Raw genomic sequence first — 24,843 nt, 5'->3', positions numbered from 1 at the left:
AATTCGGTTTGCCATTATTTTATTGAGTATTTTTGCATCGATGTTCATCAGGGATATTGGTCTGTAGTTTTCTTTCTTAGTTGTGTCTTTGTGAGGTTTGGGTACCAAAGTTATTGTGGCCTCATAAAAAGAGATTGGCAATAAACCTTCTGTTTCTATCTTGTGGAACAGTTTGAGGAGTAGTGGTATTAGTTCTTCCTTGAATGTCTGGTAGAATTCTGCACTGAATCCATCTGGCCCTGGACTTTTTTTCGTTGGAAGGCTTTCGATGACTGCTTCTATTTCATTTCGGGTTATAGGTCTATTTAAGTTGTTTGTCTGTTCTTGATTTAATTTTGGTAAGTGATAGTTATCCAGAAACTTGTCCATTTCCTTTGAATTTTCAATTTTTGTGGAATACAGATTTTCGAAGTATGACCTGAAAATTGTCTGGATTTCCTCTGTGTCTGTTGTTATGTTCCCCATTTCGTTTCTGATTTTGTTAATTTGCATGTTCTGTCTCTGCTTTTTCGTTAATTTGGATAAAGGTTTATCAATCTTGTTGATTTTCTCAAAAAACCAACTCTTTGTTGCATTGATTTTTTGTATTGTTTTCCTGGTTTTTATTTTGTTGATTTCAGCCCTCAAGTTGATTATTTCCTGGCGTCTGCTCCTGCGGGGTGAATTCGCTTCTCTCTGTTCTAAGGTTTTCAGTTGCGCTGTTAATTCATTTATGTGACTATCCTCTGTTTTCTTCATATGGGCACTTAGTGCAATGAACTTCCCTCGTAGCACTGCTTTCAAGGTGTCCCATAAGTTCGGGTATGTTGTATCCTCATTCTCGTTGAATATTAGAAAGTCTTTAATTTCTTTCTTTATTTCTTCTTTGACCCAGGAGTGGTGCAATTGCACATTGTTAAGTTTCCATGAGTTTGCAGGTTTTCTGCTATTTGTATTGTTGTTGAATTCCAATTTTAAAGCATGGTGGTCCGATAAGATACAGGGGACTATTTCTATTCTCTTGTATCTGTTGAGGTTTGTTATGTCTCCTAGTATGTTGTCGATTTTAGAGAAGGTTCCATGTGGAGCAGAGAAGAAGGTATATTCTTTTGTCTTTGGATGGAATGTTCTATAGATGTCTGTTAGCCCCAGTTGAGACATAACTTCTGTTAATTCTTTTGTTTCTTTGTTGAGTTTCTGATTTGTGGTCCTGTCTAGTGTTGAGAGTGGTGTATTGAAGTCTCCCACTATAAGTGTGTGAGGTTTTATATGAGCTTTGAGTTTTAGTAGTGTTTCTTTTACGAATGTGGGTGGCTTTGTATTAGGGGCATAGATGTTCAGAATTGAGACTTTGTGTTGATGGATTTCTCCTGAGATGAATATGAAATGACCGTCTTCATCTCTTTTGACTAGTTTTGGTTTGAAGTCTAGCTTGTTAGATATTAGGATAGCTACGCCTGCTTGCTTCTTATTTCCATTTGATTGGAAAATCTTTTCCCAACCCTTTACCCTGAGGTAATGTCTATCTTTGGAGCTAAGATGTGTTTCTTGTATGCAGCAGAAGGATGGATTCTGTCTTTGTATCCATTCTGTTAATCTGTGTCTTTTTATAGGTGAGTTAAGACCATTAATGTTGAGGGTGAGTAAGGACCATTGATTGTTGATGGTTGTTTGATTTAGGTTTGTTGTTGGCAGTGGTACTGTGAATATATTTGTTCTGCTTCACCCTAGGTTTCTGGTGTAGTTGGATTATCTGTTGCCTACATTTTTGTGGGCGTAGTTACCTTCCTTGGGTTGGAATTTTCCTTCCAATACTTTCTGTAGGGCTGGATTTGTAGATACATATTGGGAAAATCTGGTTTTGTCATTGAATATCTTGTTCTCTCCATCTATATTGACTGAGAGTTTTGCTGGATATAGTAGCCTAGGCTGGCATCCGTGTTCTCTTAATACTTTTAGAACATCTATCCAGGACCTTCTGGCCTTGAGGGTTTCCATGGAGAAGTCAGGTGTAATTTTGATAGGTCTGCCTTTATATGTTACCTGTCCTTTTTCCTTCGCTGCTCTTAATATTTTTTCTTTATTCTGTATGCTAGGTGTTTTGATTATTATATGTCGAGGGGTCTTTTTTCTTTGGTCCAGCCTATTTGGGGTTCGGTATGCTTCTTGTACTTTCATGGGCATGTCCTTCTTCAGATTTGGAAAGTTTTCCTCGATGATTTTGTTGAATATGTTTTCAGCACCTTTGAGCTGGGCTTCCTCACCTTCCTCTATGCCTATTATTCTTAGGTTTGGCCTTTTCATGGTGTCCCACATTTCCTGGATATTGTGTGTTAAGGATTTGTTGGATTTATGGTTTTCTTTGGTCGATGAATCTATTTCTTCTAGTTTATCTTCTGCGCCTGAGATTCTCTCTTCCATCTCTTGAATTCTATTGGTTATGCTTGTGTCCGTGGTTTCCGATTTTTTGCCCAGCTTTTCAATTTCCAGCTTTCCTTCCATTTGTGTTGCCTTTATTTTCTCAATTTCGGTTTTCAAATCTTGAACCGTTTCCTTCACCTGGTTAATTGTTTTTTCTTGGCTTTCTGTACTTTCCTTAAGGAATTTGTTCATTTCTTCCACTTTTTTGTTTGTTTTTTCCTCTATTTCTTTAAGGGATTTTCTCATATCTTCTTTGAGGGCCTCTATCATTTTTATGATGGTGATTTTTAAGTCGTACCCTTCTGCTTCCTCTGCTTTGTTGTTGTGTTCCATTCTAGTTGGTGTAGATTCCCTAGATTCTGGTGGTGTCATGTTTGTCTTTCTGTTGTTAGGTGTTCTCTTGTATTGCCTTCTTCCCATAGTTTCTTCCTGTAGGTGTTGGTGGTGTCTCTTCCCTCTCTCTATGGTCCTTCCCAGATGGGCTTATGTGGATCAAAGATTCAATGTCTGTATCTCTGTGTGGTCCAAGCTCTCTAGGAGGCTTCTCTCTGGCCAATAGCCGGCAGAAGAGGACGAGGGCTGGACTGGAACTTGAGAAGGTTTTGCAGGGTAGTGGGATCTCACTGGAAACTGGCGCTCTCCAGCTGAGACCTCGTTCTTTGGCAGGGGCCCGGATTTGGGGGTCAAGGATCTTGCCTGCAGGAACTCCAAGTGGACCCGCAGAGATAGGCGGATCTCTGGGAGGGGCCTGGGACTCCAGCAGAGGACTGGAGGCGGGGTCAGGGACCAAGCCGGTGGAAATTACAGGTGGTCCCACGTGGATAGTCAGGTCTCCTTTGTTCGGAGTTGCTCTGAGAGGTCTCCGAAGTAGGGTGGACTGTTGGCTCCACCCTCTGTCCCAGTGCTCAACCAGAGCGGCAGGACCGTAGGTGGGGTAGGGCACAGGGTAGGGGGGTAGGCTGGAGGTTGGGATGGGTGGGGGTGTATCAGAGCTCCAAGGGTGCTCTCAAAGGGGACCGGAGACAGGAGCAGCAGGATCAGGGGCCAACCCAGCGAGTTCAGGCGGGGGAGGGGGGAAAAGAGGTTGAAGGGGACAGGCAGCCCCGATTGGGCCCAGACTCACCTCTGGCCAATAGCCGGCAGAAGAGGACGAGGGCTGGGCTGGAACTTGAGAAGGTTTTGCAGGGTTGTGGGATCTCACTGGAAACTGGCGCTCTCCAGCTGAGACCTCGTTCTTTGGCAGGGGCCCGGATTTGGGGGTCAAGGATCTTGCCTGCAGGAACTCCAAGTGGACCCGCAGAGATAGGCGGATCTCTCAACTCTGTAGTTCTTTACTTAAGAGAATTCTGATAACCACACATAACTATATTCAGGTATCAAAAGAGTATTGTAGGCCAGCTCTGAGTATCTGCAACTGTGTCTAAAAGAAGAAAGGAAAAAATGAACCTATCTATTCTTCAAACCAATGCCTCCCAATTAAATATCTCTAGTCCTGATTATTAAAATAACTATTCCTCTAAATGTGTGACATTATGAAATGAAACAGCCAAGAAAACTACAACTTACATCCGAGCACTCAGGAGGGTTATCCAGAGATACACAGACCATAGTAATGTCCTGGACAATTTGGTCTACATTTTGGTAAGTCTAGAATGACAATGACTAAGTAAAGAAACCCTGTCTCAAAGAAAGAAAATGAAATTAGCTATTTTAAATTTGGTATTGATCATATTATATTGAGAGTGGTATTACTAGTGGGTCTAGCATAGACTACTAGAAATCTGGGCAAAATTACTGTCTCAGCCTACTGAGATGGCATGCAAAGCTCCTGTTATCCTCTGCTGCCCCACCCTGTGATCCAAAATAGTTGGGCCAGATTCAATCATAACCAAGAATTGTATAAAGGGTCAGATTTGCACAGGCTTCTCACACTTCCAGCAGTCAAGCGAGGATAAAAGAGCTCTCCTTCCACACTTCAGATTTGTTGAGTCCATCAGCACCCGAGAAGTTCCCTGACTCTGGGGTACAACAGATCCCAGGAGAGAAAAGGCAGGTGAATCAGGGTTGGGGTGATGGGGAGGAATTCAGCCTTGTGTTTTCAGGAGGATGGCTGGGAGATATCTGTCTTTCAGTTCATGTCAGAAGCCTTATAGCTTTAAAGCAGGCATCTGGCATGTTTCTGCACACCACATGGATGTAAAATGAACGGGAACAAACAGGGAGCCTCATGAGAGGTGTTTGTATGTGTTGATTGTACAGACAAGGGAAGGAGGTTCACTGCCTTCAATGTGAAGTCATCTCTGCCATCTGCAGAGGCATAAAAGATACCAATCTTCCTGTCCTTGGGTTCACTTGCTTTTAGTTTCTTGAGGCACTTATTTTTATTTCAATACTAGCCTGTCTAGCTGAATCTCACGTACCTCTCATGTAAGAGAGAGCAAGAGCCCATATTAGGTGATAAGAGATTGCAAATTGATGGTTGATATGGTTCTTCTGATCCTTTATATATTGACAGCCCAGGTGGTGTTTATTAGGAGTACTCCAAAACTATATTTTGAGGGTATGCTGATAGAGAGGACATTTGAGTAGAATGTGATCTGGAGAGAATGGGTGAGGTCCTGTCAAAGGACAGGTCCTTCTGTTTCTTAACTGGCCCTTCTACAGGGGGCACTTCAGGCTTCACTGGAGAATATTCCAGCTCCAATTTGATGACCTAGCTTACCATTAGGTGAGATGAAGAAAGACTTGTCCATGGTTTGGCTGATGCTGCAAGTTGTAGTCCTTTAATGCAGACAGAGCTGAGAGACAGAGAAACCTAGAGCACACAAAAAGAAAAAAAAAATTAAATATGTCATTTGTTCACATGTGAAGGGAGAAAAGAACTCCAATTGACAAGTTTGAGAAACAGCAGAGGAGAAGCTAGGATGGAGCAGAGTGTGCAGCAGCAAGGACCAACACTCTCAGGTACTTGTGTGCAAACCTGTGCTAAATCCAAATCCTTCTAGTCGGTGTGTTTTTTCAGTGACTTACGGGTCTATGCATGAGTCAAGATGGGGACAGCTGTGATGGACAGAGAGGGACAGCCAGTGGTGCCAGATAGCTGGCCATCTCCCCAGCTGCCCAGAGTCTCCAAAATGATACGTGGAACGGTGGCAGTCAGTGTATACAGGGACAGCGTCCCCAGTCAGCTAGGCCCGCGACTGCCCCTCCTGTTCTGATGTTTAATCTCCAAAGGCGAGGGTACCTACTCATCCCGAGGGAGGACATTGCTTGGCACTGCGGTCAGGGTGGATGCCAAGTCCTGGAGTGAGTTAGGGGACTCGTGGCTAGTGAGTGAGCAGGAAGATTTCCCAGGAAGAGTTCAGCGGTACACCTGCATGCTGTGTTCACAATAGTGACCCCCTTCCTGTCCTTGCAGGGCCTTCCAGGAGCAGATGGACTGACCCTGACATCAGGATCTTCCTGCAGGAGTGGGAAGTAGTAGAAGCGGAAATAGGCCACCCAGGCAGAAAAATTCACAAGAAGACCAGGGCTCTTTGCCAGGGACTCTTTCACAGGGGCCTGAAGAAGTCATGGCAAAGCTGTTTCGACCTGCTGGTCAGTCTGCAGTATCTGCACAGGAAACTATGTAGCGAGAGACCCAGGACAGAACCCTTGTTTTCTCCGTATGCCGAGGCCCTGTATAGGATCCTGGGCCATAGACCCCAGGGAAGCTATTTCCCAGGTAAGTTTCTTGGGGACGGTCCAGGGAATGCCCTTGAGTGTGGAATCAGCTGGCCTCTCTGTGGTGGGCACCCACTGGGGATAGCACAGGATGCAGGCAAGCCCCATTCCTACAGCTTCCGTGGCCCATGGTGGGAAAGTCTGTGCCCTGTGTGTCTGACCTTGTCTTTCACCCCAGGCAATGGAATTGGGACTTGTTCATAGCAGACCGAGAGACGGGAGCCAGGCAGTTGCTGAGGGTGAATAGGGCCAACTGTGGTGCCATGCTCATGATCTCACTGAGTTTCTTCTCTTGGCAGGGCCTCCCAAATATGGAGCTGGTTACCCCCTGTATCCGATGGACCCTCAACTTCCAATGGTGATACCATCTGCCCCGTACCAGCCTTGCCATTATGGCTTTCCTGCACCTTCTCCAAGGCTTCAAGGCTACCAATGGTCTATGATGTCTTGTGGGCATTCCGGCCATCCAGCCTTCCTTTTCGGCTGCACAACCCCTTCCTGCTCCCGTCCTAGAGACTCCAGTGTCAACCAACAGTGCTTGACTCCTGATGACACCCAAGGCCCTCAGGGAATTCAGTGGAGATTGCTGTGTTTTCTCTAGAAACACGAGGACCCTATGTGTTGTATGTGTACGCATCTTTGTCTGCCTCCTATATGCAGACAAAGGTGGAATCAAATAAAGGTCAATAAAATCACTCCCGCCTCATCCTTGTCATTTCAGTGTGGGCCATGAGGATAGAGCAGCAGGGGATGGGGGCTTGGAGGAGGTTGATTCTAGTACCCTCTTTCTGCATGGGACTCTTGTACTCAGACTCCTGTACCACATCTGCATGTCTCTCTGATGGACAGTACCTCATCAGAGTTTCCATTCTGTAGCCCTTCAGCTGTAGAACTCAAAGTCTTTGTTTCCAAGCCTCCCGTTGCCCAGTGTGCAAGGGAAACCAGACTGAGATGATACGGATATGGGTATAGAAGTGGTTTTACTCAGATGAAGGGGAAGCTATCACAGTTAAGAATCAGATATAAAATAATGTCCACCAGCGACATTGTCATCCAGTGTGAATTGAAAATGCTTTTGCATTTTTTTAGTTCTTTTATATAACCAAGTTGATTTAAATGAAAACAAACATTTATAGACAATATTTGGGAATTTGGGCATCGTTCTTTCCAAACTATTTCTTGCTGGTAAGGGGCGCTGTCAAGGGGATTTGAAGAAGACCCAGAAATCCTGGCTGTAGTCTGTAAGGCTGCGTTGTCCAGCTGTTTTGAATGTAGGATCACCTGGTAGGTACTCTGTTTCAGGTGGTGTGGCTTGATCAAACCACATTAGTCTGGAAGGAATCCACATCTTTTCATTTTCTGTGGAAACAAAAATAGAAGTCCTTATCCCCAGTAACTTGTCCTTGAACTTAAATTTTGGAGTCAAAGCATTTTTTTTAATTTAATTTATTATTTTACATGTCGATCCCAGTTCCCTCTCCCTCTCTCCCTCTCTCCCTCCGGCCCTCCCTCCCTTCCTCCCTCCCTACTACCCTCTCTGCCCTCTCACATGCACTCTAACCACCCTCCCCTCCCATCCCCTCACCCCAATTCCATATGTAGGGGAATGCCATCCAGTTGGGGTCATGTAGATCTGACAGGTCATGTGAAGTAGGGACTAGGGCTTCTGTCCTGACTCTAGATTAAGGCAGTTATCCCTCCTTGGGGGGATGTGTTCTCAAGGTCCTTTTGTGCACCAGGGATACTTCCTGGCTCCACTGTCTGAGGTCCCTTAGACTGTTCAGTCCTTCTGGCTGAGACCCATATTCAGGGGGGCCTGAGTCAGTCCCCTGCTGGCTTCCCAGCTATCAGTCTGGTGGCCCGTTAGCTCCTCCTTGTTCAGGTAATCTGTCTCTTTGTGTTTCTGCCAGTTGGTCTTGTCCTCTCCATCTGCATCTGGGTTCTACTTCCACTCAGGGTTTATGTATGGGTGTTTGCTCCTGTTTCCATCAGGCATTAGTTGAGGGCTCCATGGAGAAGTTAGTTGTTGATCTCACTCTCTAGGAAGGGCATTTATGGTAGCTCAGATTGTTAGTTGGCAGCAGTCTTGTATTTCTCTAGACCTTTCTTTGGGTTCAATTTTATCTTCAACCATTATTGGCTCCCTCTTTTATGTTCTCTCTCTCTCTCTCTCTCTCTCTCTCTCTCTCTCTCTCTCTCTGTCTCTCTCTCTCTCCTGTCTTCTATTCCTAACCGGGTTCAATCTTCCTGGACGCACATGTTTTCCTTTCCTACCCCTTGTTTTCTCCTAATTCTTTCTCCATTTGCTGCCCCCCCACTTCCCCTGTGCTCTGGGGGACTTTATGTGAATCTCCTCTGGTGGTGTGAATTATAGGCTGCTGATCCTTTGATCTAGGTCTCAAATAATGCTTTTGCATCTTAGGGGGCACATTTGTAATACGTCAGGGCCAACTATGATCTCCTTAAGTATATAATGTTGTTGTCATTCTTGGCCGTATAGTTCTATGGCCATTATACATAAACACATTAGAGTTATTTCATACAATGACTCTTTTCATGTAGGTATGAGCTGGTTAATGTTTTGGACTTCAGCATGTCATAAGGTGACCTAATTGTGTATCAAATTGAAAAGGAGTGGAATTATGGTGGCGATTGTTGCCTGTGTACTTGACTACATCTACCAGTAGTTAAAATCCCCAAATGGCTGGGCATCTCCTTGATGGGGGTCTGTCCTCTGGATGGGGGAAGTTTCACTTCTTATGAGGATGATTGAGGTTTGTGGTAGGTTGAATGTAATTTTCCCCATAATCTCTTAGCCTCTGCCTCCATTGAGAGGTGTGGTCTTGTTGAAGGAAGTGTGTCACTGTGGGGGCAGGCTTTGGAGTCTGTTGTGCTTATGCTTAGGTGAACGTCACAGTTCGTTCTCTGTTGTCTTTGACCATGTTGTAGCCAGCAACATGCAGGTTTGTATGTCACCATGGTGACAATGGACTAAACCCATTGACCACTAAGTGAGACACCCCACTAAGGGATTTCCTTGCTCATAAGGGTTGCCTTGCTCATGGTGTGTCTTCCCTGCTACAGAAGCCATTTCTACAACAAGGTATGAGACACTCATTTAGTCCAGGTGTATTGAGGGGAAATGTCACACCTCTAACATGGGCCAGATTTCATAATGGAAATGTATGAATGGACCTGAAGGACAAAGTCTCTCTCTCTCTCTCTCTCTCTCTCTCTCTCTCTCTCTCTCTCTCTCTCTCACTCTTTTCTCTGTTTTTTTTTTTTTGACAAAAATTGTTTAATGGTAAAAGTTAGCACACTCCAGCACCAGGCCTGGCCTGGAGTCCAAGCAGCATGGATGGCTGGCTGACCCCATGGAGCCTCAACTCACATGGCGAAGAGGATGAGGAAGGCTACCATCAAACAGAAGAGCCCCATGGCCTCACAGGGCTAAGCTCAGAACGGCATAGGAGAAGAGCTGTTGCCTGAGAGATGGCTTCCTGGCATAGCCAGTAATCAAGCTAGCAAACACTGTTCAAATGCCCGTCCCTGAGCCAGCCATACCAACTGTGGCAGCCCCAGCACCAATAGCCTTGGCAGCTGTGTCAATGTCCAGGGACACAACACTGGTCTGCAATTCCCGTCTGGCCCCCTGGAGTAGGGGAGCTGCTACTGGAAGGCTGTTTAGACAGGGCCTCTGTCCTACTCAGGAGGGAGACAGACACAGGTCTGATTAGACCCCTGGTACAGGAGTGGATCCGACCTGGAGTAAAGAGCAGTCCCTTGGTGGTCTGCATTTTCCAATCTGCACCCCCACTCCCCTGCAGCCCCTGCTCGGCTCAGGCACTCCAGCTGCTCTAGGTGACTGACACAAAGTTTCTCTCTTTTGCCTACGAGGTATGGCCCGGGATGGCAAATCCATCCCTTGGGTGGCATTAGAGAGATGTTTGACACCCAGTGTTTGGGAACCCCTCATGAGGTGAAAAGACAATTATGGCAAAATACACTTATATACTTTATATTTCACAATGGTAGCAAATACACAGTTATGAAGCAGCAATGAAAAGGTGTAGGATTAAGAATCAACATAACATGAGGAGCCGCATGAAAGATTTTCACATTTGAAAGGTGAGAAACACTGTCTTAGAGTCTACTTCTTTCAGATGTGACAAATACTAAAGAGCAGTTGAGACATTCCTCCTCGGGGAACAACGACTACTGGATTCTCAGACCTTCTGTCCATAGGCAGCCATTGTTGGATTAGCTGCCTTTATGTGGTTCTTGTCAAACAGGATATATACACATACACACACTTACACATATCTACATCCATAAACATACACATTATACCAAGAGACAGGCACATAGACAAACACACATAAACACAGGAATACGAACCCTCCCCCCACCCCCGCACACACACACACACCTGTTGACTCCTCGTAGTTGTAAATTTGACTTTATTCCAAATGAATTACAAATTCAGAATTGAAGGACTTCCCTTTGATCCCTATACTGAGCTGGGAAGACACAGGCTTTAGATCAAGGCCTGTAAGTGGGACAAGACACGCCTTTAATCCAAATCCTGAAAAGGAAAGGCACACCTTTAATCAGGCTCTCAGCTTCAGCTGGAAACCAATATAAACTCAATCAAATGAGGATCGATTCCTATTTTCATGTCTGTTTGGCCTGAACCTGGCAGTACATCTATTCCTTCAGTGATATTGGACCTACTTATCCAGTTTCAGCATATACAGATGAATAGCTGATACAACCAGGCCCAAATGGCCAAGTAAACTCTACATTCTCCTACTTTCCATTCACATCTAGGGATCACATAATTTTGACAGCAGCCTGTCAAAAAAATGACACGCACAAAGACACACACACTCACTCATTCACATATGTGTATATGTCCCCTAAAATTTGTGAATGTAGAGAACCCTGACTAAAAGACATACACACACACGTACAGGGAAAGAATAATGCTAAATTTCAGTTATTGTAGGGAACTCTAGCACACCACACATAACCATTGTCAGTGATGATAAGTGTATTAAGTCATGCTAGAAACCTCCGGAAGTCAACATCTGAAAACAAAACAAAGCAAAAACCAATAGAGAGATTTCTTGGGATATTGGCTACCTATCAAGGATCTTCTTATAGGGGGCTCACATCATAACTGTTTTTCATGGTACTTTGCACCGATGCTGTGTCTGTGGATGGGCAGAGATCAGATCACCAGGGAAAGGGATAAGAGGGGTACAAGGTCATCGGGTACTACTGTAGGAATTGTAGGCTCAGGGATCCAGGGAATCGCAATTCCATAGGTAGGACCTCTTCATTCTAGGCCTGGCCTGATGAATTTCTCTTGTCCTGGTGATTAAAATCCACCTTAAAGTCTCTTGCCAACTTTGTTCTTTCCATGAGCCCTGTACTATGATATGACAGGAGTGAGTAGATTATCCTAGCAACAGGCAAACCAAGGGAAATTGAGCAGGGATTCATGCTCATTCTTGTCTACAAAGAGGGTTTCACTGTATCTTGGGATATGAGAGTTACTGTCTCAAGATCCTCACTCACAACAAGAAAACCCACCAAGTAAAATAATGACTCTTTTCCCTAGACTTGAGAATGATGCTTCCTTTCACTGGTTATGGCATTGTCCACGTGGTCCTGTGAGATCCCTTGCATTAAAGTGAACACAGCGTGGAAAGAGCACATCACAAGGGGTAGACCAGTTGTCCTCACCCTCGCCGATGACTCTACCCATAAATACAGTTCTTCAGGGTGTGGTGACCTCCCCAGCCCAAACCTAAATTCACATAAGTTGCTCCTTTCTAGGTGTATTTTGCCACTGTGTTAAATCATCTTATAATCCATAAAGTAAATAACAGGCCATGCCTGTGTCAGGGCCATTCTTTCTGGAGAGGGCTCTTGTCCGACTAGGTGACAAACACTGAGCTAGCTGAGGCAACTCTCATGCTTCTGTAGGCGAGAGAAGCATCCTTGACACACGTGTTGAGTTGTGACAGTTTTGCACAAACTGGGCCCATCCAGTGTCGCCTCCATATAGAAGGCCCCAGTGTTCACCATTCCTGTCTCTTCCTCGGGCCATGCTTCCTGATGATCTCTTAGCCTCCTTCACTATTTCTCTTTTTGGCCCTTTGATAGAGAAGTTCCAAACTTTCTGTACATCTCAGGTTTCAATCACAGTTTACATGAAGTGAAGATATTTAATAAATGTGCTATGAAAAACCAAAAAGCTGCTTCAAAGAAGACATTGAAACTATTTGCCTATGTTTTCTGCGCTTGTTTGATAGCTTTTAATGGAGACTGTGTGGTTCTCAAGGAGGTCTAACCTAAGAATGCTAGAAACTTGGGCATCCCTCCTGTCTCAGCCTCCTGAGATGGGATGCAAAGCTGCTGTTATACTCTGTTGACACACCCTGGAATCTAGTCAGGCGTGGCCAGATTCGAGCCTACCAAGAGCTTTATAAAGGGTCAGATCTCCATCGGGTTCCCAGACCTCTTGGAGCTCGGGCAGTGAACAGAACCCTCCCTCCACACTGCACACTCCAGACTCTGTGGCACCCAGCAGCACCTACAGAACACTGGTTTCCTGATTCTGTGGACCACAAGAGAGCTCAGAAGGGAACATGTACGTCCAGTCTGGTGTTTTCTGGAGGATGGCTGGAATGTTTGGTTTTCAATCCATCCCAGGAGGTTTATAGCCTTAAACTGAGTCTCTGGCATGCTTCTCCACTCCACATGGAGTGAGGTGAAATGAACCAGGAGTAGTAGTATGCCCCATTGGAGGTGTTGGTTCTCTGTTCATTGTACAGGCAAGGAAACGTGGGTAACTGCCTTAAACGGGGACACATTTCTGCAATTAGAAAAGCTAGTGATCCTTGTTTTCTTGGGATTATTTGTTTTTTTATGTTTGTCTTGGCAGATTGTTTTTGTTTTTTTTTTTGTTTGTTTGTTTGTTTTGTTCCGTTTTTAAAAGACAGGGTTTCTCTGTAGCTTTGGAGGCTGTCTTGGAACTAGTCCTGTAGACAATGCTGTCCTCATACTCACAGAGATCTGCCAGTCTCTGCCTCCTGAGTGCTGGGATTAAAGGCATGTGACACCAACGACAGGCCTTTTTGTGTTGTTGTTGTCTTTTGTTTTTCTTTTTTGTTTTGTTTTGTTTTTTAGACTTTTTGCTTCCCAGAAGAGGGCATCAGATCCCATTATAAATGGCTGCAAGCCTCCATGTGGTTACTGAGAAGTGAAATCAGGCCCTGTGAAATAACTGCCAATGCACTTAACTGCTAAACTATCTCCAATCCCACTTATTGTGTATGTGTGTGTGTGTGTGTGTGTGTTTGCTTGTTAGGGGGTTTGAGGGATGTTTTCTCTGTGGCGCAGCCTTGGCTGTCCTGGAACTTGCTCTGTGGACATGGATGTTCTTGAGTTCACAGAGGTCAGCCAGGGTCTGACTCCCGAGTGCTGGGATTAAAGGCGGGCAGCACCTCTGCCTCAAGGCAGATTCTTTTTTGTCCGAGGCTTGCCCACAACCTACTGTGTAGTCAAGGATGACCCTGAAGTGTAGAATCTCCCTGTCCTCTTGTGAAAGAGCCAGGATTATAGCTGCCGGCCAAACACCCATGCCATGCGATAGCAGATGAAAAATTGTGGGTTGACATCTTTCCTCTGATAACCTGTATATGTCCGGACAACCAGCTGGGGTTCATCAGGAGACTCTAGAGGTATTTTAGCAGTAGGATAATGCAGAAGATTTGGGGGTAGAATGTGAGCAGGAGAGAATGGGTGAGGTCCTGTCAAAGGACAGGCCCTTCTGTTTCTTATCTGTCCCTTCCACAGGGGGCACCTCAGGCTTCACTGGAGGCATTGCTTGGTCCAATTTGATGACCAAGCTTCCCATTAGGTGAGAATGTATGTACCAGCACCTGTAGGTGAGGAATGTGGAGTCTTTTGATTGGATGCTGTTGCGAGGGGTTGGTTCCTTGATGCAGGGACAGCTTAGAAAGTTACATGAAAATGATTAATAATTTATTTATTCATTTGTGAACAGAGAAAAGAACCCCAATTGACAAGTTTGAGAAACAGCAGAGGAGAAGCTAGGATGGAGCAGAGTGTGCAGCAGCAAGGGCCAACACTCTCAGGTACTTGTATGCAAACCTGTGCTAAATCCAAATCCTTCTAGACGGTGTGTTTTTTCAGTGACTTACTGGTCTATGCATGAGTCAAGATGGGGACAGCTGTGATGGACAGAGAGGGACAGCCAGTGGTGCCAGGTAGCTGGCCATCTCCCCCAGCTGCACAGAGTCTCCAAAATGATAGGTGGAACGGTGGCTGTCAGTGTATACAGGGACAGTGTCCCCAGTCAGCTAGGCCCGCGACTGCCCCTCCTGTTCTGATGTTTAATCTCCAAAGGCGAGGGTACCTACTCATCCCGAGGGAGGACATTGCTTGGCACTGCGGTCAGGGTGGATGCCAAGTCCTGGAGTGAGTTAGGGGACTCGTGGCTAGTGTGTGAGCAGGAAGATTTCCCAGGAAGAGTTCAGCGGTACACCTGCATGCTGTGTTCACAATAGTGACCCCCTTCCTGTCCTTGCAGGGCCTTCCCGGAGCAGATGGACTGACCCTGACATCAGGATCTTCCTGCAGGAGTGGGAAGTGGTAGAAGCGGAAATAGGCCACCCAGGCAGAAAAATTCACAAGAAGACCAGGGCTCTTTGCCAGCGACTCTTTCACAGGGGCCTGAAGAAGTCATGGCAAAGCTGTTTCGACCTGCTGGTCAGTCTGCAGTATCTGCACAGGAAACTATGTAGCGAGAGACCCAGGACAGAACCCTTGTTTTCTCCGTATGCCGAGGCCCTGTATAGGATCCTGGGCCATAGACCCCAGGGAAGCTATTTCCCAGGTAAGTTTCTTGGGGACGGTCCAGGGAATGCCCTTGAGTGTGGAATCAGCTGGCCTCTCTGTGGTGGGCACCCACTGGGGATAGCACAGGATGCAGGCAAGCCCCATTCCTACAGCTTCCGTGGCCCATGGTGGGAAAGTCTGTGCCCTGTGTGTCTGACCTTGTCTTTCACCCCAGGCAATGGAATTGGGACTTGTTCATAGCAGACCGAGAGACGGGAGCCAGGCAGTTGCTGAGGGTGAATAGGGCCAACTGTGGTGCCATGCTCATGATCTCACTGAGTTTCTTCTCTTGGCAGGGCCTCCCAAATATGGAGCTGGTTATCCCCTGTATCCGATGGACCCTCAACTTCCAATGGTGATACCATCTGCCCCGTACCAGCCTTGCCATTATGGCTTTCCTGCACCTTCTCCAAGGCTTCAAGGCTACCAATGGTCTATGATGTCTTGTGGGCATTCCGGCCATCCAGCCTTCCTTTTCGGCTGCACAACCCCTTCCTGCTCACGTCCTAGAGACTCCAGTGTCAACCAACAGTGCTTGACTCCTGATGACACCCAAGGCCCTCAGGGAATTCAGTGGAGATTGCTGTGTTTTCTCTAGAAACACGAGGACCCTATGTGTTGTATGTGTACGCATCTTTGTCTGCCTCCTATATGCAGACAAAGGTGGAATCAAATAAAGGTCAATAAAATCACTCCCGCCTCATCCTTGTCATTTCAGTGTGGGCCATGAGGATAGAGCAGCAGGGGATGGGGGCTTGGAGGAGGTTGATTCTAGTACTCTCTTTCTGCATGGGACTCTTGTACTCAGACTCCTGTACCACATCTGCATGTCTCTCTGATGGACAGTACCTCATCAGAGTTTCCATTCTGTAGCCCTTCAGCTGTAGAACTCAAAGTCTTTGTTTCCAAGCCTCCCGTTGCCCAGTGTGCAAGGGAAACCAGACTGAGATGATACGGATATGGGTATAGAAGTGGTTTTACTCAGATGAAGGGGAAGCTATCACAGTTAAGAATCAGATATAAAATAATGTCCACCAGCGACATTGTCATCCAGTGTGAATTGAAAATGCTTTTGCATTTTTTTTTATTTCTTTTATATAACCAAGTTGATTTAAATGAAAGCAAACATTTATAGACAATATTTGGGAATTTGGGCGTCGTTCTTTCCAAACTACTTCTTGCTGGCAAGGGGCGCTGTCAAGGGGATTTGAAGAAGACCCAGAAATCCTGGCTGTAGTCTGTAAGGCTGCGTTGTCCAGCTGTTTTGAATGTAGGATCACCTGGTAGGTACTCTGTTTCAGGTGGTGTGGCTTGATCAAACCACATTAGTCTGGAAGGAATCCACATCTTTTCATTTTCTGTGGAAACAAAAATAGAAGTCCTTATCCCCAGTAACTTGTCCTTGAACTTAAATTTTGGAGTCAAAGCATTTTTTTTTAATTTAATTTATTATTTTACATGTCGATCCCAGTTCCCTCTCCCTCTCTCCCACCCCCCCGGCCCTCCCTCCCTTCCTCCCTCCCCATTACCCTCTCTGCCCTCTCACATGCACTCTAACCACCCTCCCCCTCCCATCCCCTCACCCCAATTCCATATGTAGGGGAATGCCATCCAGTTGGGGTCATGTAGATCTGACAGGTCATGTGAAGTAGGGACTAGGGCTTCTGTCCTGACTCTAGATTAAGGCAGTTATCCCTCCTTGGGGGATGTGTTCTCAAGGTCCTTTTGTGCACCAGGGATACTTCCTGGCTCCACTGTCTGAGGTCCCTTAGACTGTTCAGTCCTTCTGGCTGAGACCCATATTCAGGGGGGGCCTGAGTCAGTCCCCTGCTGGCTTCCCAGCTATCAGTCTGGTGGCCCGTTAGCTCCTCCTTGTTCAGGTAAGCTGTCTCTTTGTGTTTCTGCCAGCTGGTCTTGTCCTCTCCATCTGCATCTGGGTTCTACTTCCACTCAGGGTTTATGTATGGGTGTTTGCTCCTGTTTCCATCAGGCAATAGTTGAGGGCTCCATGGAGAAGTTAGTTGTTGATCTCACTCTCCGGGAAGGGCATTTATGGTAGCCTATCCACGGAAACTCAGATTGTTAGTTGGCAGCAGTCTTGTATTTCTCTAGACTTTTCTTTGGGTTCAATTTTATCTTCAACCATTATTGGCTCCCTCTTTTATGATCTCTCTCTCTCTCTCTCTCTCTCTCTCTCTCTCTCTCTCTCTCTCTCTCTCTCCTCTCTGTCTCCTGTCTTCTATTCCTAACCGGGTTCAATCTTCCTGGACACACATGTTTTCCCTTTCCTACCCCTTGTTTTCTCCTAATTCTTTCTCCATTTGCTGCCCCCCCCACTTCCCCCTGTGCTCTGGGGGACTTGTCCCTTCCCCGTTCTGTGAGGGACTTTATGTGAATCTCCTCTGGTGGTGTGAATTATGGGCTGCTGATCCTTTGATCTAGGTCTCAAATAATGCTTTTGCATCTTAGGGGTCACATTTGTAATACGTCAGGGCCAACTATGATCTCCTTAAGTATATAATGTTGTTGTCATTCTTGGCCGTATAGTTCTATGGCCATTATACATAAACACATTAGAGTTATTTCATACAATGACTCTTTTCATGTAGGTATGAGCTGGTTAATGTTTTGGACTTCAGCATGTCATAAGGTGACCTAATTGTGTATCAAATTGAAAAGGGGTGGAATTATGGTGTACTTGACTACATCTACCAGTAGTTAAAATCCCCAAATGGCTGGGCATCTCCTCGATGGGGGTCTGTCCTCTGGATGGGGGAAGTTTCACTTCTTATGAGGATGATTGAGGTTTGTGGTAGGTTGAATGTAATTTTCCCCATAATCTCTTAGCCTCTGCCTCCATTGAGAGGTGTGGTCTTGTTGAAGGAAGTGTGTCACTGTGGGGGCAGGCTTTGGAGTCTGTTGTGCTTATGCTTAGCTGAACGTCACAGTTCGTTCTCTGTTGTCTTTGACCAAGTTGTAGCCAGCAACATGCAGGTTTGTATGTCACCATGGTGACAATGGACTAAACCCATTGACCACTAAGTGAGACACCCCACTAAGGGATTTCCTTGCTCATAAGGGTTGCCTTGCTCATGGTGTGTCTTCCCTGCTACAGAAGCCATTTCTACAACAAGGTATGAGACACTCATTTAGTCCAGGTGTATTGAGGGGAAATGTCACACCTCTAACATGGGCCAGATTTCATAATGGAAATGTGTGAATGGACCTGAAGGACAAAGTCTCTCTCTCTCTCTCTCTCTCTCTCTCTCTCTCTCTCTCTCTCTCTCTCTCTCCCCTTCACTCTTACCTCTGTTTTGTTTTTTTGACAAAAAATGTTTAATGGTAAAAGTTAGCACACTCCAGCACCAGGCCTGGCCTGGAGTCCAAGCAGCATGGATGGCTGGCTGACCCCATGGAGCCTCAACTCACATGGCGAAGAGGATGAGGAAGGCTACCATCAAACAGAAGAGCCCCATGGCCTCACAGGGCTAAGCTCAGAACGGCATAGGAGAAGAGCTGTTGCCTGAGAGATGGCTTCCTGGCATAGCCAGTAATCAAGCTAGCAAACACTGTTCAAATGCCCGTCCCTGAGCCAGCCATACCAACTGTGGCAGCCCCAGCACCAATAGCCTTGGCAGCTGTGTCAATGTCCAGGGACACAACACTGGTCTGCAATTCCCGTCTGGCCCCCTGGAGTAGGGGAGCTGCTACTGGAAGGCTGTTTAGACAGGGCCTCTGTCCTACTCAGGAGGGGAGACAGACACAGGTCTGATTAGACCCCTGGTACAGGAGTGGATCCGACCTGGAGTAAAGAGCAGTGCCTTGGTGGTCTGCATTTTCCAATCTGCACCCCCACTCCCCTGCAGCCCCTGCTCGGCTCAGGCACTCCAGCTGCTCAAGGTGACTGACCCAAAGTTTCTCTCTTTTGCCTACGAGGTATGGCCCGGGATGGCAAATCCATCCCTTGGGTGGCATTAGAGAGATGTTTGACACCCAGTGTTTGCGAACCCCTCATGAGGTGAAAAGACAATTATGTTCTAAAATATGGCAAAATACACTTATATACTTTATATTTCACAATGGTAGCAAATACACAGTTATGAAGCAGCAATGAAAAGGTGTAGGATTAAGAATCAACATAACATGAGGAGCCGCATGAAAGATTTTCACATTTGAAAGGTGAGAAACACTGTCTTAGAGTCTACTTCTTTGAGATGTGACAAATACTAAAGAGCAGTTGAGACATTCCTCCTCGGGGAACAACGACTACTGGATCCTCGGACCTTCTGTCCATAGGCAGCCATTGTTGGATTAGCTGCCTTTATGTGGTTCTTGTCAAACCGGATATATACACATACACATACACACACTTACACATATCTACATCCATAAACATACACATTATACCAAGAGACAGGCACATAGACAAACACACATAAACACAGGAATACGAACCCTCCCCCACCCCCGCACACACACACACACCTGTTGACTCCTCGTAGTTGTAAATTTGACTTTATTCCAAATGAATTACAAATTCAGAATTGAAGGACTCCCCTTTGATCCCTATACTGAGCTGGGAAGACACAGGCTTTAGATCAAGGCCTGTAAGTGGGACAAGACACGCCTTTAATCCAAATCCTGAAAAGGAAAGGCACACCTTTAATCAGGCTCTCAGCTTCAGCTGGAAACCAATATAAACTCAATCAAATGAGGATCGATTCCTATTTTCATGTCTGTTTGGCCTGAACCTGGCAGTACATCTATTCCTTCAGTGATATTGGACCTACTTATCCAGTTTCAGCATATACAGATGAATAGCTGAGACAACCCGGCCCAAATGGCCAAGTAAACTCTACATTCTCCTACTTTCCATTCACATCTAGGGATCACATGATTTTGACAGCAGCCTGTCTAAAAAATGACACGCAGAAAGACACACACTCACTCACTCACTCACTCACATATGTGTATATGTCCCCTAATGTTGGTGAATGTAGAAAACCCTGACTAAAAGACATACACACACACGTATAGGGAAAGAATAATGCTAAATTTCAGTTATTGTAGGGAACTCTAGCACACCACACATAGCCATTGTCAGTGATGATAAGTGTATTAAGTCATGCTAGAAACCTCCGGAAATCAACATCTGAAAACAAAACAAAACAAAAACCAAAAGAGAGATTTCTTGGGATATTGGCTACCTATCAAGGATCTTCTTATAGGGGGCTCACATCATAACTGTTTTTCATGGTACTTTGCACAGATGCTGTGTCTGTGGGTGGGCAGAGATCAGATCACCGGGGAAAGGGATAAGAGGGGTACAAGGTCATCGGGTACTACTGGAGGAATTGTAGGCTCAGGGATCCAGGGAATCGCAATTCCATAGGTAGGAGCTCTTCATTCTAGGCCTGGCCTGGTGAATTACTCTTGTCCTGGTGATTAAAATCCACCTTAAAGTCTCTTGCCAACTTTGTTCTTTCCATGAGCCCTGTACTATGATATGACAGGAGTGAGTAGATCATCCTAGCAACAGGCAAACCAAGGGAAATTGAGCAGGGATTCATGCTCATTCTTGTCTACAAAGAGGGTTTCACTGTATCTTGGGATATGAGAGTTACTGTCTCAAGATCCTCACTCACAACAAGAAAACCCACCAAGTAAAATAATGACTCTTTTCCCTAGACTTGAGAATGATGCTTCCTTTCACTGGTTATGGCATTGTCCACGTGGTCCTGTGAGATCCCTTGCATTAAAGTGAACACAGCGTGGAAAGAGCACATCTCAAGGGGTAGACCAGTTGTCCTCACCCTCGCCGATGACTCTACCCATAAATACAGTTCTTCAGGGTGTGGTGACCTCCCAGCCCAAACCTAAATTCACATAAGTTGCTCCTTTCTAGGTGTATTTTGCCACTGTGTTAAATCATCTTATAATCCATAAAGTAAATAACAGGCCATGCCTGTGTCAGGGCCATTCTTTCTGGAGAGGGCTCTTGTCCGACTAGGTGACAAACACTGAGCTAGCTGAGGCAACTCTCATGCTTCTGTAGGCGAGAGAAGCGTCCTTGACACACGTGTTGAGTTGTGACAGTTTTGCACAAACTGGGCCCATCCAGTGTCGCCTCCATATAGAAGGCCCCAGTGTTCACCATTCCTGTCTCTTCCTCGGGCCATGCTTCCTGATGATCTCTTAGCCTCCTTCACTATTTCTCTTTTTGGCCCTTTGATAGAGAAGTTCCAAACTTTCTGTACATCTCAGGTTTCAATCACAGTTTACATGAAGTGAAGATATTTAATAAATGTGCTATGAAAAACCAAAAAGCTGCTTCAAAGAAGACATTGAAACTATTTGCCTATGTTTCCTGCGCTTGTTTGATAGCTTTTAATGGAGACTGTGTGGTTCTCAAGGAGGTCTAACCTAAGAATGCTAGAAACTTGGGCATCCCTCCTGTCTCAGCCTCCTGAGATGGGATGCAAAGCTGCTGTTATACTCTGTTGACACACCCTGGAATCTAGTCAGGCGTGGCCAGATTCGAGCCTACCAAGAGCTTTATAAAGGGTCAGATCTCCATCGGGTTCCCAGACCTCTTGGAGCTCGGGCAGTGAACAGAACCCTCCCTCCACACTGCACACTCCAGACTCTGTGGCACCCAGCAGCACCTACAGAACACTGGTTTCCTGATTCTGTGGACCACAAGAGAGCTCAGAAGGGAAAATGTACGTAAGGTCCAGGTCATCCAGTCTGGTGTTTTCTGGAGGATGGCTGGAATGTTTGTTTTTCAATCCATCCCAGGAGGTTTATAGCCTTAAACTGTGTCTCTGGCATGCTTCTCCACTCCACATGGAGTGAGGTGAAATGAACCAGGAGTAGTAGTATGCCCCATTGGAGGTGTTGGTTCTCTGTTCATTGTACAGGCAAGGAAACGTGGGTAACTGCCTTAAACGGGAACACATTTCTGCAATTACAAAAGCCAGTGATCCTTGTTTTCTTGGGATTATTTGTTTTTTTATGTTTGTCTTGGCAGATTGTTTTTTTGTTTGTTTGTTTGTTTTGTTCCGTTTTTAAAAGACAGGGATTCTCTGTAGCTTTGGAGGCTGTCTTGGAACTAGTCCTGTAGACAATGCTGTCCTCATACTCACAGAGATCTGCCAGTCTCTGCCTCCTGAGTGCTGGGATTAAAGGCATGTGACACCGACAGGCCTTTTTGTGTTGTTGTTGTTTTTTGTTTTTCTTTTTTGTTTTGTTTTGTTTTTTAGACTTTTTGCTTCCCAGAAGAGGGCATCAGATCCCATTATAAATGGCTGCAAGCCTCCATGTGGTTACTGAGAAGTGAAATCAGGCCCTGTGAAATAACTGCCAATGCACTTAACTGCTAAACTATCTCCAATCCCACTTATTGTGTATGTGTGTGTGTGTGTGTGTGTTTCTTGTTAGGGGGTTTGTGGGATGTTTTCTCTGTGGCGCAGCCTTGGCTGTCCTGGAACTTGCTCTGTGGACATGGATGTGCTTGAGTTCACAGAGGTCAACCAGGGTCTGACTCCCGAGTGCTGGGATTAAAGGCGGGCAGCACCTCTGCCTCAAGGCAGATTCTTCTTTGTCCGAGGCTTGCCCACAACCTACTGTGTAGTCAAGGATTACCCTGAAGTGTAGAATCTCCCTGTCCTCTTGTGAAAGAGCCAGGATTATAGCTACCGGCCAAACACCCATGCCATGCGATAGCAGATGAAAAATTGTGGGTTGACATCTTTCCTCTGATAACCTGTATATGTCCGGACAACCAGCTGGGGTTCATCAGGAGACTCTAGAGGTATTTTAGCAGCAGGATAATGCAGAAGATTTGGGGGTAGAATGTGAGCAGGAGAGAATGGGTGAGGTCCTGTCAAAGGACAGGCCCTTCTGTTTCTTATCTGTCCCTTCCACAGGGGGCACCTCAGGCTTCACTGGAGGCATTGCTTGGTCCAATTTGATGACCAAGCTTCCCATTAGGTGAGAATGTATGTACCAGCACCTGTAGGTGAGGAATGTGGAGTCTTTTGATTGGATGCTGTTGCGAGGGGTTGGTTCCTTGATGCAGGGACAGCTTAGAAAGTTGCATGAAAATGATTAATAATTTATTTATTCATTTGTGAACAGAGAAAAGAACCCCAATTGACAAGTTTGAGAAACAGCAGAGGAGAAGCTAGGATGGAGCAGAGTGTGCAGCAGCAAGGGCCAACACTCTCAGGTACTTGTATGCAAACCTGTGCTAAATCCAAATCCTTCTAGACGGTGTGTTTTTTCAGTGACTTACTGGTCTATGCATGAGTCAAGATGGGGACAGCTGTGATGGACAGAGAGGGACAGCCAGTGGTGCCAGGTAGCTGGCCATCTCCCCAGCTGCACAGAGTCTCCAAAATGATAGGTGGAACGGTGGCTGTCAGTGTATACAGGGACAGCGTCCCCAGTCAGCTAGGCCCGCGACTGCCCCTCCTGTTCTGATGTTTAATCTCCAAAGGCGAGGGTACCTACTCATCCCGAGGGAGGACATTGCTTGGCACTGCGGTCAGGGTGGATGCCAAGTCCTGGAGTGAGTTAGGGGACTCGTGGCTAGTGAGTGAGCAGGAAGATTTCCCAGGAAGAGTTCAGCGGTACACCTGCATGCTGTGTTCACAATAGTGACCCCCTTCCTGTCCTTGCAGGGCCTTCCCCGGAGCAGATGGACTGACCCTGACATCAGGATCTTCCTGCAGGAGTGGGAAGTAGTAGAAGCGGAAATAGGCCACCCAGGCAGAAAAATTCACAAGAAGACCAGGGCTCTTTGCCAGCGACTCTTTCACAGGGGCCTGAAGAAGTCATGGCAAAGCTGTTTCGACCTGCTGGTCAGTCTGCAGTATCTGCACAGGAAACTATGTAGCGAGAGACCCAGGACAGAACCCTTGTTTTCTCCGTATGCCGAGGCCCTGTATAGGATCCTGGGCCATAGACCCCAGGGAAGCTATTTCCCAGGTAAGTTTCTTGGGGACGGTCCAGGGAATGCCCTTGAGTGTGGAATCAGCTGGCCTCTCTGTGGTGGGCACCCACTGGGGATAGCACAGGATGCAGGCAAGCCCCATTCCTACAGCTTCCGTGGCCCATGGTGGGAAAGTCTGTGCCCTGTGTGTCTGACCTTGTCTTTCACCCCAGGCAATGGAATTGGGACTTGTTCATAGCAGACCGAGAGACGGGAGCCAGGCAGTTGCTGAGGGTGAATAGGGCCAACTGTGGTGCCATGCTCATGATCTCACTGAGTTTCTTCTCTTGGCAGGGCCTCCCAAATATGGAGCTGGTTACCCCCTGTATCCGATGGACCCTCAACTTCCAATGGTGATACCATCTGCCCCGTACCAGCCTTGCCATTATGGCTTACCTGCACCTTCTCCAAGGCTTCAAGGCTACCAATGGTCTATGATGTCTTGTGGGCATTCCGGCCATCCAGCCTTCTTTTCGGCTGCACAACCCCTTCCTGCTCCCGTCCTAGAGACTCCAGTGTCAACCAACAGTGCTTGACTCCTGATGACACCCAAGGCCCTCAGGGAATTCAGTGGAGATTGCTGTGTTTTCTCTAGAAACACGAGGACCCTATGTGTTGTATGTGTACGCATCTTTGTCTGCCTCCTATATGCAGACAAAGGTGGAATCAAATAAAGGTCAATAAAATCACTCCCGCCTCATCCTTGTCATTTCAGTGTGGGCCATGAGGATAGAGCAGCAGGGGATGGGGGCTTGGAGGAGGTTGATTCTAGTACTCTCTTTCTGCATGGG

The 24,843-nt window shown here is 46.2% G+C and overlaps 2 protein-coding genes and 2 pseudogenes across 2 annotated transcripts; 2 read left to right on the top strand and 2 right to left on the bottom strand.

Moving 5' to 3' along the window:
* The first annotated feature begins 5,324 nt into the window (after positions 1-5,324).
* LOC127230059 (putative uncharacterized protein MSANTD5) lies at positions 5,325-15,655 on the top strand. Its single transcript, XM_051195176.1, has 4 exons — positions 5,325-5,364; positions 5,819-6,124; positions 14,750-15,055; positions 15,354-15,655. Exons 1-4 carry the CDS (start codon positions 5,325-5,327, stop codon positions 15,653-15,655), a joined length of 954 nt encoding a protein of 317 aa, XP_051051133.1.
* LOC127230510 (ATP synthase F(0) complex subunit C1, mitochondrial-like) lies at positions 9,511-9,920 on the bottom strand (annotated as a pseudogene).
* Positions 15,656-18,482: 2,827 nt separating the features above from the next.
* Positions 18,483-18,911, bottom strand: LOC127230509 (ATP synthase F(0) complex subunit C1, mitochondrial-like; annotated as a pseudogene).
* Positions 18,912-23,247: 4,336 nt separating this feature from the next.
* On the top strand, positions 23,248-24,588 carry LOC127230058 (putative uncharacterized protein MSANTD5). The gene is made up of 4 exons (XM_051195175.1): positions 23,248-23,287; positions 23,558-23,652; positions 23,742-24,048; positions 24,347-24,588. The coding sequence occupies exons 1-4, from the start codon at positions 23,248-23,250 to the stop codon at positions 24,586-24,588; spliced, it is 684 nt and encodes a 227-aa protein (XP_051051132.1).
* The last annotated feature ends 255 nt before the right edge of the window (positions 24,589-24,843 follow it).

Source organism: Phodopus roborovskii, unplaced genomic scaffold (assembly GCF_943737965.1).
Source record: "Phodopus roborovskii unplaced genomic scaffold, PHOROB, whole genome shotgun sequence".
NCBI lineage: Eukaryota > Metazoa > Chordata > Mammalia > Rodentia > Cricetidae > Phodopus > Phodopus roborovskii.
This window is presented reverse-complemented; position numbering and strand designations above follow the sequence as displayed.

Coding starts and splice junctions, on each gene's coding strand:
- LOC127230059 (XM_051195176.1), top strand. CDS start 5,325: ATGGAGCAGAGTGTGCAGCAGCAAGGACCAACACTCTCAG. Junction 5,365..5,818: donor GCAAGGACCAACACTCTCAG/GTACTTGTGTGC, acceptor CTGTCCTTGCAG/GGCCTTCCAGGAGCAGATGG. Junction 15,056..15,353: donor CCAGGGAAGCTATTTCCCAG/GTAAGTTTCTTG, acceptor TTCTCTTGGCAG/GGCCTCCCAAATATGGAGCT.
- LOC127230058 (XM_051195175.1), top strand. CDS start 23,248: ATGGAGCAGAGTGTGCAGCAGCAAGGGCCAACACTCTCAG. Junction 23,288..23,557: donor GCAAGGGCCAACACTCTCAG/GTACTTGTATGC, acceptor TAATCTCCAAAG/GCGAGGGTACCTACTCATCC. Junction 24,049..24,346: donor CCAGGGAAGCTATTTCCCAG/GTAAGTTTCTTG, acceptor TTCTCTTGGCAG/GGCCTCCCAAATATGGAGCT.